Source organism: Strigops habroptila, chromosome 3 (genome assembly GCF_004027225.2).
Source record: "Strigops habroptila isolate Jane chromosome 3, bStrHab1.2.pri, whole genome shotgun sequence".
NCBI classification, from domain to species: Eukaryota; Metazoa; Chordata; class Aves; order Psittaciformes; family Psittacidae; genus Strigops; species Strigops habroptila.
In genome coordinates this window covers 13,215,779-13,231,405 of record NC_044279.2, presented here as the reverse complement: position 1 = coordinate 13,231,405, position 15,627 = coordinate 13,215,779, and the positions used below count along the sequence as shown (strand labels likewise).

The 15,627-nt window shown below is 37.1% G+C and overlaps 1 protein-coding gene across 1 annotated transcript in view; it reads left to right on the top strand.

The window, feature by feature from the left end:
• Window positions 1-15,627, top strand: part of FBXL13 (F-box and leucine rich repeat protein 13) — an 82,933-nt gene that overhangs the window by 13,454 nt on the left and 53,852 nt on the right. The window contains exons 7-9 of the mRNA XM_030480962.1: window positions 1,376-1,471; window positions 7,312-7,407; window positions 8,950-9,085. Of these exons, the coding sequence (XP_030336822.1) occupies window positions 1,376-1,471; window positions 7,312-7,407; window positions 8,950-9,085 (328 nt within the window). The remainder of the gene's footprint in view (window positions 1-1,375; window positions 1,472-7,311; window positions 7,408-8,949; window positions 9,086-15,627) is intronic.

Genomic DNA, 15,627 nt, shown 5'->3' with positions numbered 1-15,627 from the left:
GACAATTTATCAGTTGCTGGCTGCCAGACACCAGTTATAAAAACCTTTCTAGAGTAAACCTGTCATTGGTGCTGCTGCTTCTCTGGTTTCTCAAATTAATTGCTAGACTCTCATTTTCATTTTTGTTTCTTCTCCCTCCCGTACATTTTCTTTATCCTGTTTTCTTGCTGCTATCTTAAAATACTTAAAATGTTAAGATTGAGTGCGCAAAAGATGTCTCGTTACTGGAGCACATGAGGGCATTCTTAGCGAATAATATTCTTCAATTCTTTCCATTCTTCATAGCAGATAAAAGGATTGGTTTGACTTCTGCAATTAGATTAGAATGCATAGAACAGAAAGAATATAACTGAATAATTTTTTTTTATTTGTGTACTTTTTTATTATGTACAGTTCTGTAGGCATTTTGGGTGCAACTAAGTCACCTAAACATAGGTTTCTGGTGTAATTCAGCATGCCCTGGGATTCTCAGGCAAGGCTAGACCACACAGGTCTTGAGCTTAAAGCTCAAGAAGTGCAAGAATCCTCTGCTATCTGCTATCCTCTGCTATCCTGTGTCATATCTGCCAATCTTTTGTGGGTATCTTGGATAATCCAGGGCATCTAAGATAACACTCCTTGATTTTAAAATTAAACCATCAATGATTATAATTTGTAATAAACTAACTGACCAGAAGAACTGGGTCTGTATTTGCTGCTAAAGGGCAAATACATTTTCAGAATGGGAAGTTACAATCTAAAGCTCATTATTCACATTTACTTGGTTCTTTCTTGCTTTCCCATCCTACCATTTTCTTCCTTCTCATTTTCTTTATTCCTAATTCCTCTTTTCCTGCATATTTCCTCTTTGTTTCCTCTTCTCCTCTCTTCCCTGCAGCAGTATTTAAAAAAAACATTTTTATAACCCCTGACTCTGTTTCTGGAACCAGAATAAAAGGAGATTCAATGTTACTCCCATGTTGAGTATATATGAAAAACACTTCAGTATCTTTTATGCAGTATACATTGTTGGATACAATATAACATCAGAGGGATTTTAGTAGTGATACCTTTTGAAGACTTGTCTGAAAAAATCACATGTGCCATAGTGTATTTGTGTCACTGTGTGTACGCAATGTTTTAGTTTGGAAATGCAGGTAGTCTCCTATGCTTCTATATTGTATTGCTATGATGCAAAATCATGAGATGCACCTTAATACTACAGTTATTCTCAGTCATAGCAGTTACAAATGTTCACAGATGTGTAACTATATGGGATTTTAAAATATCTAGTTTAGAAAAAAATAATTTCATTTTTAATATATTTAAATGTATATGAAACTTTGAACCTGCAATTAAGATAAAACTGTACTTCCCTTGTACTATCTTTTTTTAGAGTTTGGCAAAGGAAAGTCAGAAAGACTGTTGTGAATCAGGTGATCTTACCAGCAGCCATGAAACATCCCCTTTACCAGAAAAAGCCTTGTTACAGGTTTGTGACAGTTGGATGTTCTTTTTAATTTTTCATGTATATTTCATAAAGAGTATATATAATATTTTGTTGAAAAGAATATATTTGTGCAATGGAAAGGACGGTTCCTGTTTACATTGTTCACTTTGAGTCAGGTGGAATCCTTTGATGGATGACAATGCTATTCTTCCCTTCAGTGGCACCTAATCATAATCTGCATGTCCTAACCTATGTCCATACCTGTGCAACTTATCACACCTATAAATAAATAATTATTCAAATATTCAGGAATTCTGAGGTTGGTAGTAGCATCCTTTCTTCATTAAACATCCTGAAATAGCGTCATCTTTCTGTTAGTTCTGTAACAATATTAACTGTATCATTCCTTTTTTTTTAGCTTGGGAGAAATCTGTTAGTCTTAACCTATGACCCTTGTTTTTTTCACATCCAAACCATGAGCTCAAAACATAGTGACATCATAAGCTATCCTTTTAGGTTGCCCTTTTTTGAGGTCACATCATGTTCACAGTTACATGTGCCACTGTCACAAAGGATTAGATCTTACATTCATAAAGTCTATGCACATAAAAAGCAGAATCTGAATATTAACATATCAAAAAGAATGACAGCTATTCTGAGCCAAATATGGCTATTATGTAGCCATACTTTTTTATTAAGGCTATAGAGCAACTGTAAAAATACATTATAAAATTTTCTCTTCTTTTTACATATAAAATTAATTTTACAGCCTATATAAATCAAAGTCAGTGCTACTTTAGTGGCAGTGCTACTTTAGTGGCTTAGCAGAAAACATTAATATCTTCCATTTCTTGAGCAATTCCAACTCTGAGGTCTGGAGCTGAAAAGCAAGGTAGTTTGCCAGTTTAAAGTTTGTATATATTATCATAGTGTATATTTTAACGTGCGTTTTTGAGGAGAATGAAGTAGGAAGTCAGAATTCTAGTGATTTAAATAGGAAATAATAACCTAAAGAATAAGAAAAATGAAAATTGCCTAATCCACACAAATTTCAAGCCGTATTTTCATCCATATATATATGTCACTGTAGGAAGTGGAATTATTTTTGTTTCTCTGTATTTAAATAGCATTTGCATACCTAAAATCCAAATCCAAAAGCTAGAGCTAGGAAAATTATATATCATAAAAGAAATCAAAACTATGTCACTGCAGTGGAAAAACCACACGAGGTAATAAAATTAAAAACAATCGTAGGGTAACGTGAGTATATTAGGGAGTGTTAGTCAAAACTTCATTGTAGTAATGATGATGTTTTTTACTACAGAACAATCAGTATCTGTTGGATTTTCAGGAAACTATAAATGAGAACAACATCTTCGTAGTATTTGCAAATCTGCTGATTAATTTCAAGGATCTTTAACTAGCAGTATGCCCATTCAGCAATATGCCTTTTTTTTGGTCAAAGTTCTGTTCTTGTGACTGAGCACACAGGTAAAGACAGAGAAAAGTAAAAGTGCTGCATCTTAAGCAGCAGTTGATATCCCATCTTTTCCTGCGTGTTCCTCCCTGTACCCCATCCAAAAAGAAATCCCACCACTAGCTTCTGTCTTTAACAGAATGAAGAGCATAACATTAGAGATAGTGAGGACATAGGTCTGGGATATAAATGAAGACAATAGCCAGGGCAGGAACGGCGCGGTGTGTGTGTTAAATGGCTGGTGTGCTAGACAGGGTTCAGGGTTTGCCACCTCTGCCCTCCTTTTTTTGCGTGCAGTGGTGAGAAAAACTGAGCTGTCGTGGGATATGCTGTGGTTGCTCTGGTGCATGGAGGCACAACAGTTCCCTGGTTTTCCTAGGGAGCTATCCCAAGAGAAGTTTGCCACAGGGAATGAGAGCTAATTCTCTTGGGTATTTTGGGGTAGGGAGGGTTAAGGACTGGGATCAACAAAAGGCCAACAGCAGCGCAGGGATTTGGCAGGATGCATGGAAGCATCCAGGGCTAAGGAGCACCTTCTGGTGGTCTCCTTCAGGCATAAGAGAGAGAGAACAGGCTGAGCCAGCTGTCCTGAAAGTATTTTTGCAAGTATTTTTTGTGTATGTGGGATAAGTCATGCAAGTGATTACATATGTGGGCTGGAAGCTAGAGCTGTGGATCTTTGGGGCAGGCCAGAAAATAATGGCTTTATTTATGTGTAAAGTGCAGAGGGAACAAAAATTATTACAGAAGAGCAGGAAGCCTAACAAAATGTTTCCATTTTGTATTTAAAACCAGTGCAACTCTCTTGATCCAGAGAGAAGTTGTCGTGGTTTGAACCCAGGACAGAAGTACAGATCAGTGTGGCTGTCACCTGGTTTTCTTTTTCTTGAGCTGCCTCTATTTTATTCAGTACAGGAGGTGCAGAAAGAACTCTTTTGTTTACTGGCACAGACCAGAGCTTCACTCTAGCTGAGTGCCTATTTGCTGCAGAAAGGCAGAGCTTGCTTCCTTTCTTCCTCTCCTTCCTCTCCTTCTTCTCCATCCTCTCCTTTCTGTGTCTCCTTTTCCCCCTTTGTCCCTTTCTCCGTTTCCCCCTTCCTCCTTTTCCCCCTTTCCCTCTGTGAAAAAAGGATATACCTTCATGCTATCTTTTTGTGGATCCAGTAGATACAATCTCCCTCCACTGAAGATTGTTACTGGGTGCTGTCTCCTCCAGGCCAGGTCTGTGTTTGCTCTGAGCATTCACAGACTGTGGAAAATAAAGCGTGCCTGGACTTCTCAAAGTTTTGGAACTGATGATACAGAGACTTTATTTGTCTGTGGCACAATGTAGATGACATTTGGTGGTGGATCATTTCAAAATCACAGGGTATTTAGTAAATATCATTATTAGCATGCTATCATTTATTGAAGCTTCCTGTTCTGCTTCTTGTGCAAAAAACCATACCTCAGTTTGCATTTACTGCTGGGACAAGCTCTGTCCTCAGGGCCAGCTGGAAACCATTTGCTTTGTAGATTGCAGTTTCCTAAAAAAAAATCAGTGGTACCACAGTACGCTAATGTTGAGTTATTGACAGAAAATGATTGCTGTGCTTTAAAGCTGGTTACTGTGGGCTCGACCTAACATGAAATAAATGTTTCAACAGACCTTTTCAGAACTGAAAATTCAAAAGGTTACTATCGAGACAGTGTCAAAGTAAAAGCCTCGCTTTTGTTCTTCTGATAAGAAACTAAGCCCTATAAAGGAATAATAATACAGTTGATATTTTATTTCTTATTCTCACAAGTCATATAGTTCCATTTATTCAAATACTTTTTGTGAGCTGTATCAAAATTTCTTAGATTTTTAAATTAGATTGAATTTTGAAGTTAAGGAAATAACCCACATGTCCAGATTAAATAGACTTTTGGTTAGAGAAGCCTGTGATGGATCCAACTATAATTATCATGGGATGCAAGTCTTGGAAGGGATGGGGTGTATGGAAGGAATTTGCTATTGAAAAAGACCTACACAGTTCTGTTCTTCAAAAAGCAGTTGTAAGTCCCCAGCTGCATTCTGAACTACTTAAATATCTTTAAAATGAGTATGGCTATAGCAAGCTCCCAGGATTCCAGAAAAAAACATAAAGCCAGAAAAATTGATTTTTAAGAATTATTTTAAGTGGTGTATGTGAAGTGAATACAGACAGCTTGTGGGACAATAGCATATTTTGAGGAGCTGGCAGATTGCTTGAATGTATTACCCATGCAATTAAATGCTAGTGGTAACAGACACATTATCAGTGATTTTCCTACCTGATTTGTTCTTTTCTAGCTAAAGAAATTATAGCCCTTGGATAGTTTCTATAGGTTGAAATAATTTTTTTTAAGTCTTGGTAGAATACTCTTGACATTTCTGCTTGTTTCTTTTAATTGAACTTAATGTCTGTGTTAAAAATGGGTTCTAGCAGATATGCTTTTTAATCCTGTTCATTGCAGTAGAACTGCACAGAATATAAATCAGGATAAAAGTTTCTCCTGAGGAAGGAGTATTTCCCTTAGTGAAACATCCTTTTTATTAGAACATCCCTTTTTGATTCTAATTTTTTAGGGAGTAATTTATTATAAAGCGCATTTCAGTATAACCAAGATAACCTGCACTTTGGTGATCCATGTACTCTACATGTCACAAGAGTGACATGTAGTCACTCTTTCTTCACTTCTTAGCTATGTTGATTACCAGAAGTGAAACAAAATTCGCAATTATCTCCTTGCTTTTACAAAGGCTTTATGTGCATTGCTTCTGAGTACAACATTCATTTGAGTCTCAAAGCCTCTATTTGACTCAAGATTTCTCTTGTGCCTGTGTATTCTGAGTGAACTCTGTACTGAGCATGCCTTTTTTGTTTCTGGAGCATATTTCAAATCATACTTCATATACTGCTATAATGAAAAACAGATTTTGTTTTATGCATTGTTGTATGGAAAGTTTTATGACTAATGTGGAAATATTTATATTCTATAAAACACACTGGCATCTTTGCTGTTTTTTCACTCTGACATCTTACAATTAAAGTATATCTCTTAAGTGCTAAGCTCTTTGAAAATGTATATTAGTAAGAAAAATTTCAGTGACAGGTTATGGGATAAAATTAGAAAGTTCTTTTTGTATTTTCACTATCAACTAATTACCATACCAGGATTAAACTGTTGCCATAGATATATTATTGTGCAATTAGAAAATTAATTACTTTATAAGCATGAAGTTTTCCTTATAGAAAAGTTGCTTTAGAAAAAGTCATGTGGGATTATGTTAACCATGTTCCTTTCAGCTGGTTTCTTTTTCATTCTCAGAACATTTAAGCGTTGTTTTTCATGTCAGATATTTGTATTTCAACATATGATGTAGCATTTCAGTTCTGCAAACGATTATGGATATGGGAGTTTTTAGTATGTAAATAATCCAGCTGTCTTGTATAAAATTCTGCATACACTTTTTGTCTTTGAGTCTTAAACGCATCTTACATTTTCAGATGGTTATAATATAATGAGTGTCTGCTTCTATAGCAAAAACATTCAATTTTACTGTATTTTCTCTCATTTCATTTTACCAAGTTTCTTCTAAGATGAAACATTAGCATTCTGTTGGCAGAAGTACTGTTTATACTTGGTCATAAAAATTGCAGGTGAGGAGCTATGGCAGAAGCTTGCCAAATGTCCTCTTCATTCAGTCTTTTACTTCTATGGCCTGACACTGCTGTATCTAAGATTATTTAGCAGGACAAGACCTTTTTAGAACATTATAATTTAATTTTTCAAAATGTTGCTTAGTGGTAGCAGTATAGTTTGAAATATTTACATATAAAATGAGCTACCAGTATAGCTTTTATATCTTTTTTTGTCATAACACATAGACTTCAATATTCCAAGATTAAAGATTATAGATATATTTACCAAATTATACTAGTTAAAAAGACCTCTGAGGCAGAAACTACAAAAACTCTTCACAGGGAAATTAAATTGAATTTAAAAGTGCTATATTTAGTCTACAAAGCTTTAGTCCAAATTATATTGTCTCAAATAAGTTTAGGAGATGTGTTTTAACAGGTGTTGTTTTGATATAGGTGAAATAAAACTGCTGATAGTGCATAAAAATCTTCAGTTTTGAAACATCCCTGTCATTCTTCATCATAGCTTGAAATTATGTGCTTTTAAGCAAAGCAGTATTTTCATACTCTTTGTTAAGGCTGTTAATGAGTAGTTATTGACATTCTGCTATAAAAGGTATGTTTAAACTCCTAAGAAAGAAGTATTTAATTTGAAAATAGCTTTTCTTGTTTAGGATAGGTGAATATGTATCATTAATTCAGCAGTGCTTCTTGCTGAATAGGTTTTAATATCATCTATGTCTGCTTTTCTTACACAGATTTTCCGTTATGTAAATTTGGTTGATCTGGCAAGATGTGCTCAAGTTAGTCAAACGTGGATGCTACTATCTCAGCACAGTTCAATATGGAGTGACGTAAGATAACAACTATATTCTATTTCAATTTTGTTTATTTTTAACAAGAGTGAGCCAAAGAGGTAATTTACTTTAAGAATGCTAAATATCTAGGATAAAAGTTTTATCCCCAAATATGACTTCTTCTATTCAGCTACATGAATAAAAAAATAGGAGCAACTCAAATGAAATTGTCTGTGATATATCATTACAAAATCAGTGCAACTGAAAGAGAATTGGCTACTAAGGCTTGGCTAAATTTAGAGAGTTAAGTGTCTTAGGCTTAAGATCCATTTGGGATCCAGAAGTTGGACAGAGTTGTGCCTTCTGAGGCCGAGAAGAGATCTGAACTCCCAAATTTGCTGTTCTGTCCCTTGAGTGGGATATAGCACATAGGCATATATCTACCTTCCTGACTGGGGGAAAGAAGTTCTGGAGGGCTCAGCAATGCTCTGCTTACATGTCCTACTGTCTGGTCCTAAGCAGCTGCCTGTTCTCTGTGTGGGTTTCTTTACACTGACTTTCTGGTGTGCTTAGCTGTCACATGTATATTTTGTAGAGTCTCTGCTCAGATTTGAATTGTTGAATCTACTCTTGGGCATCAACACCTGAAAGATCAGCTTGTAGTGCCTTTATTAGGTCTGGTCTTAAGTTCCTGTGATGAATTAATGATCTTAATGAACCTAGTATTACAAGTTCTGATAATTTCAATGTAAGAAAAACAAAATCCTAATAAGAAAGTGAAAAAACCAGAAAAAGTTCTGAACTCCTGACTTCCTGGTACTGTAACCACTTCTAAGCCTTCTGCATAGAAATAATGGTAATTGGTTTTTCAAAATATTTGGGTAATAAACATGTGTTATGAAATGTAGAACAGATATGGTGAGGCTTTAGCAGATTATACAAAAGGGGAAACAAAGCATTTTCTGGCCTTTTTATGAACAAATTTAAAGAAGACATGAAAAGTCTTCTCCAAAAAGGAGGTATTTCTTATTAAAGAAATAATAAACATTGGTAGATAGACTGTTAAAACTATTTTCTAGTATTTTTTGTTAAAACTTCTTGGACTTCTGACAGATATTAAGAAAAAGAATGGTTTTAGTCAAAGATCTAGATATCCCCAGCCTGCAACTTATATCACTTTAAGGATTCTTCTGCTAAAACTAAGATGGTGGATTATATAGTCTTGATATCTCAATGTATCAGCAGACCATTAACTAGAAAAAAATATCTTTGGCAACTTTAGGATTTTATAAAGTAAATGTTCCAGTCTAAGAATTTTCTTCGCACGTAATATTCTGACATGTCATATTTTGCCAGTTCAAGACTTGTCTCAGCTCCATAAATACTGTAGACACATCTTCCTCTACATATAAGTATTTTTAGTCAGCTGTCTATAATTTTTATGTATGTAGTACACAGGCATTTCTGTGTTTTCCTGGTTATTGATTCAGTGTTTACATAGACCATCATGTATTCAGTAGTGATTTTGATAATGATGTGTCTTTGTATATACTACCTATTTTTAGGACTGAATTATATATCAATTGTTTAAATTTTTAGATTGATTTTTCATCAGTGAAGCATAAAGTTCAGGACGAAATAGTAGTAAATATTTTGCAGAGGTGGTGTCCATATGTTTTACACTTGAATCTTCGAGGTTGCTGTTCTCTTCACTGGCCTACCTTTAAAAGTATTAGTAAGTATTACACGTATTTATTAAATTTTAATCCCCTCTTTAAACTGTGTTTTCACTCTGTGCTTCACTATTGTCCCATGTTGCTGCCTATATTCTTCTCTATGTGTCCAGCGATAATGAAGCAATGTATGAGATACGTAAAATCACTTCAATATGACAAATGAGATTGGAATGCAAACATGTGCTTAAATATATCAGAATGCCAGAATCCAACTCTACTGAGATAATTAGCACAGAATCACAGAGTGGCCGAGGTTGGCAGGGACCTCTGGAGGTCACCTGGTCCAAACCCGCTGCTCAAGCAGGGCCACCTAGAGCAGGTCGCCTAGGCCTGTGTCCAGATGGCTTTTGAATATCTCCCAAGGATGGAGATTCCACAGCCTTCCTGGGCAACGTGTGCTCAGTCACCCTTATAGTACAGAAGTAAATACACCGTGATGTTCAGATGGCACCTCCTGTGTTTCAGTTTGTGCCCATATTCTTTTGTCTCCTCTGCCACTGGGAACCCCTGAAAGGGCCTGGCTCCATCATCTTTGCACCCCCCCTTCATATATTTGCATATATTGGTAAGAGCCCCCTGAGCCTTCTCCAGCTGAACATTCTCAGCTCTCTCAGCCTTTCCTTATAGAAAATATACTCCAGTCCCTTAATCATCTTTTTGCGCTTTGTTGGACTCTCTTCAGCATGTGCATGTCTGTCATACTGGAGAACCTGGAACTGGACATGGTACTCCAGTTGTGGCCTCACCAGTGCTGAGTAAAGGAGAAAGATCACCTCCCTCAACCTCCTGGCAACACTCCTCCTAATGCATAGGTGTACACCATCCACCTTCTTTGTGGCAAGAGCACGTGGCTGGCTCATGTTCAACCTGGTGTCCTTTTCTGCCAAGTCGCTTTCCAGCTGGGCTGCCCCCAGCATATAATGTTGCACAGGGATTTTCCTCCCCAGATGCAGGATTTTGCATTTCTCCATGTTGAACTTCATGGGATTCATGCAAGCTCGTTTCTCCAGCCCATCAAGGTCCCTCTGGATGGCAGCATGACCCTCAGGTGTATCAGCCACTGCTCCCAGTTTGGTGTCATCAAACTTGCTGAGGGTATACTCTATCCCATCATCCAGATCATTAATGGAGATGGTCTAGTGTGAGGTGTCCCTGCCCATGGCAAAGGGGTTGGAACTAGATGATCTTAAGGTCCTTTCCAGCCCTAACCAATCTGTGATTCTGTGTTAAACAGGACTGGACCCAGTATTGACCCCTAGGGTGTACTGTTGCTGGTCCCAAACAAGAAGCTCACAGACATACACACACAAAAAACCGAGCCCTAGTGTGGTCCAAGACATTAATGTGATGTTTAAGTTTTAGGACAAATAATAGGTACTTGATTCTACTGCCAAAACAGAGTCCCTCTGGAAGTAGAAAAGCATCTTAGTCCTTCCTGAGAATGTGTGTGGAAGTTCATGTGACCATGTGATCAGACAGCATTTTGGAATAGTTTCAGGTCAGTAATCTTCTTCTCAATGCAGTTGTATGCTCAGCTAAGCAGAGAAGTGGGCAAGAAAAATAAAAGCCTTTATGGTCAGTGCTAGAGGGTCAGTGATAGCTGTGAAAGTGTACTTGATATGTTAGGAATTAACCTGCATCCTAACTGTTACTCAGACATTTTATCGTGAAGAGTGTTAAAACATCCTGGTAGCGTTTTCAGGAGAAAAAACTCTTCTGCTACAACTAGGCAAGATCCCAAGCAATGTTTTTGATTACTGACACAGCTTTACTTCAGTATTTCTCAAGCAAATGAATGTTACTGATTGAATCTTTTCTAGCCTACACTTTAACTGAATGCAAATGCATAGAAAAGGAAAATGCCTTTATTTTCCAAATAAAAACTGTATTTTGATGTTTTGAGTCCGTAGTGCATGTATTATTTAATCAGATAATATGTGATTGAAATTGATGCAGCCTATAACAATTTCAGTGTGTTTTCTTCTGGTTTAGAAAATGACTGTGTAATTATGGGTGAGAACAATTTGCTCTCTCGAGTGGTGATGGAAAAGAAAAATTGGCCAAAATAAAAAGAGTATTTGATCATGGTCTTGACTTTTAAATCACAGGAGAAAAGAACATTCTCAATATCATTCTCAATGATATCAGCATGAAAGTTGTTTAGTGAAATAATTTAATGTTATAATAAACTTTGGCAGCTAATAAAAACAGGATGATAAAATAAATCATACACAGCCACGTTGCCTCCATTATGAGGGCTGTACTTAGAAATGTAAAATCCTTTTATGATTCTGTTTTCCTTATGTATTTGAGTACAAAACTGTAACCATAATAATGTTTATTGTGTTCAAAGCTAAAAACTTGTGAAGAACAGTTGTGACAGAACAAAACTTTATATACACATGGCATTTTCTATCACATTGTTTAACTGGTATTAAATGTATTAAACTGTTAATATTAATTAATAAATAATAATTATTAGTTAATATTAACATATTAAAATAATTTAACTTAGAAGTATCAGCATGCTGGTTATATCAGTTGGAATATCGATATGTTGATTGCCATCCGTTTCCATTTAGCTTACATATCAAAGACACTAAATTAAATTTGTGTATTTACAAACTATGTATTTTTTCCATTTTTGTTGATAATTTATGTTTTTTTCTGTAGGCTCAGAATCAAAAATTTTGTCTATTTACATCTACTCAGTGCTATTGAACTAATTGTGATGAATCGTGTATGATGGTCCACAGGGGCTTTTAGCAAACATTCATTTGTAAAGCTGTTTCTTCTAACTTTGAAGACACCCAGTAGTTCTTTTCAGGAATGAAACACATTTATGTGAGTGTACTATTGCTATTAAGGTTAATAACATGTTTATTTTGTTAAACCTCATGGATCATACAGCCTACTTTTGCCATTCCTTTGAAGCTCTTGTGGATGGTTTAAAATTGCTGCAAAACTATTATTTTTTTAGTGATTGAAAATCATACTGAAATCCTGTTCTTTTAACATTTCTTCAACTAACAGACTGCATTGAACTGTCTGTTCAGTTATAGGCTACAGATGTGACCAACCTTTCCATTAGAACTTCCCCAAGCTACGGTTCTGACCTCATCTTTTCAAATAAATCCAAGATTACACAAATTTTGGCAGCATATTTTTATTGTTAAGGGTAAAAGAGCAATGATATCAGTTGGGGTTTAGGTCTGTTCAGCTGGCTAATCATGTTAATATTCTTTTATAAATTAATTAGCTGCTCTTTTTAAATATTGTTTTTATGTACTGCAACTTTGGTATGTGGTGTATGCATGAAATAGTAGCCATTGTTTAATGCCTACATATGAATGTTATACAATTCTGCTCACACTCTTTGGCAAATGAATGTGTTATTGTGCCAAAGAAAAATGAGTGTATGAGATGCATGGATTACAGCTCAGCTGTTTATGGTATTACTCTACCCACTCAGTGATTTTAGAGAATCTTTTGACTTCCGTGTGTGACTGTTTAAAAGCTACCATTCATATTCATAGTGCAGGAGCTAAAATTTCCTCTGAAGCTTTTGAAGCATTTTATTGCCACTAGTGGTCACAGTATTGACACACCAGCCTCTTTTCTTACACTCTGTCATGGCAAAACATGGGGCAAAATAATCTTTTCTATGTTTCATGTGTGCTGTGTAGAGAGAGGGGCTCTGCGTCTGTGCAGTACTGTAGTTTACCCCTTAAGTCCATACATATACTGCATATCAGGAAGACAATGTACTATCATGCAATTATTTCCTGGATTTGGACAGAGAAAGAAGGAGAATCAAGACAGAAATTACTGAAAGGGCTTAAAAAGCATATAAAGGAAGAGGGATGCCCATGATTTTCTTTTAGATGTGGAAGGGCTTCTGGGATTCTGTGATTAAATTAGTACAGAAAGAAAGAAATGTCAGCATTAAATTGTGGTTTGTGGCTGTGGTGTTTCATGGAGGGTTTACTTCAGTTTACAGTACATTTCAGAGAAGCTCAGAGAAATAGTAATTAACCCTGTAGTGCTGAAGTTTTTATCGTTAGCCATTGTCTCCATATGCATGCTTTTCAAATTTATTTTTGTCTTTTTCCTTGGGCTGCCTTCTCCTGTGCGATCTTCATAGTTCCTTTATGCTTTTTCTGTGCATAAAGCCTTTTCTTAAAGAATGTGCTGCTTGAGAAGTGGACCCGTGCAAACCTCATGAAGTTCAACAAAGCCAAGTGCAAGGTTCCAGACCTGGGCTGGGGCAATCCCAAGCACAAACACAGGTTGGGCAGAGACTGGATTTAGAGCAGCCCTCATGAGAAGGACTTGGGGGTGTTGGTCGATGAGAAGGTCAACATGAGCCAGCAGTGTTTGTTGCAGCCCAGAAAGCCAGATGTATCCTGGGCTGCATCAAAAGGACCGTGACCACCAGGTCAAGGGAGGTGATTCTCCCCTTCTACTCTGCTCTTATGAGACCCCACCTGCAGTACTGAATCTAGCTCTGGGGCCCCCAACACAAGAGGGCTGTGGAGCTGTTGGAGTGAGCCCAGAAGAGGCCACAAGGATGATAAGGGGGCTGGAGCAGCTCTCCTATGGAGGCAGGCTGAGACAGTTGGGGTTGTTCAGCCTGAAGAAGAGAAGGCTCTGGGTACATCTTAGAGCAGCCTTCCAGTACCTAAAGGGGGCTGACAAGAAATCTGGAGAGGGACCTTTTACAAGGGCATGTAGTGATACTTCAAGAGGCATTGGCTTTAAGCTGAAATAGAGTAGGTTTAGATTAGATATGAGGAAGAAATTGTTTCCTGTGAGACACTGGCACAGGTTGCCCAGAGAAGCTGTGGCTGCCCCACTCCTGGCAGTGTTCAAGGCCAGGCTGGGTGGGGCTTTGAGCAACTTGGTCTAGTGGAAAGTGTCCTGCCCATGGCAGGGGGCTGGAGCTAGATGATCTTTAAGGTCTCTTCCAACCGAAAAAATTCTATGATTCTGTGTTAAATTCATTTTTTCCTACTCAGCTTTTCTCCATTGGCTGTGCTGCTAATAACAGATATTCTGCGGTGGTTCCATTGTCTGTCCTTTTCAGTCACTCTCAGTAGTTCCATTCTGTGTTGAAGTAGTTCTCTGGAATTTGAGAGGAGGAGGAGTGCTTCACTTGATGCTGGCTACTGCTTATGAGAGATTTTTTTCTTTCAGCAGTTTTAAGCTTGTAGAAAATGCCCCATTTAGTGAATATTTCTGGCCAAATGGGATTTTAATCTGTGTTCCATAATAAAGATAATGCTGAAGATATTCCCAGGAGCAGGGATGAGTCAAATACTGTTGGTTTTGCTATAAAGTTTTTAAAGATGTCGTGGAAGACATGGCTAAATTATTCAGTTTATCGGTAAAGTGCCATTAAATATATTCATAATCTGAATCATGGAGGACATGAATAACGTGTGCAGGAGGTTGGAACTAGATGATCTTTAAGGTCCCTTCCAACCCAAATCACTCTATGATTCTATGAAGGAATGCAGTTAATAATATCATGTGTTTGCTTAAGGATCCTTTGGCATTCCTACCACCCTTAATAATTTCTGAAATTTTCCCTTCATGTTATTCTTTTCTGTTAGCATAAAAGCACTGTGTGCTTTGTATTGCACTTCTACAACAAAATGGGTGACCTTTTGGGCTTGTGGCTAAAGCACCAGAGAAATCCACAAACACTGTAATTTTGTGCAGATCTTTAAAGGAGCAAATTTTCTCCCTGGAGTGTTCCAAAACTTCTTTTATGGTAGCCAACAGATATGTAAAGTTTTGGCCCTGAATCTCTGTTCTGCACTGGGGTATTTCTTACTCATCTTACATCTTACTCAGAGCAGGAGATTGGTCTAGGATTTGAGCTGGGAATACTGAAGTTGTAATCCAGGTTGTAACCCAGCATCTTCTACTTGCCCTCCATGTGAGCTTGGGTAATTGCTCATCCTTTCCATGTGTAAAAAAGTTTATAATATCTGTCTTTAATAGGCACTAGTTTTGCTAGTTCAATATTAACTGATGCAGAAATTAAAAAAACAGAGCTATTGTGTAAAAACTAGGAATAGTCATTCAGTAGAAACAGACTTTTTCTAAAAGGAACTTTCAGCCAGTATATTGCATAGAAAGGAATTTTATCTTTAGTGATATTGTCTACTTAGCTGAGGCATTTGTACGGCTCGGTTACCATAGTATTAGACTAATAACAGTTTGTAATGAATGTATATTCACATAGACAGTTATGTGATAAGGAGGTGCTGTAATATGCGTTTTACAAATGAGCTGGGTGGAAGAGCAGACTTTGGGAATTTCCCACACTTTTAGTGAGTGCTCAAAAGCATATTTACTTACCTGCAGTGTGGATGGGCACTGGCATGTGGGATGCAGGCCATAGCAGTCTTCACATGGGCCTTTTCGCCTAGAAGTGACGTCATGTAATCTATGTCAAACTGCCATGACAACCTGAAATGCTTCCTCGAAAGGCTCCAGCTCTGCCTACTGCAGAAACTGAACAAGGCAAATG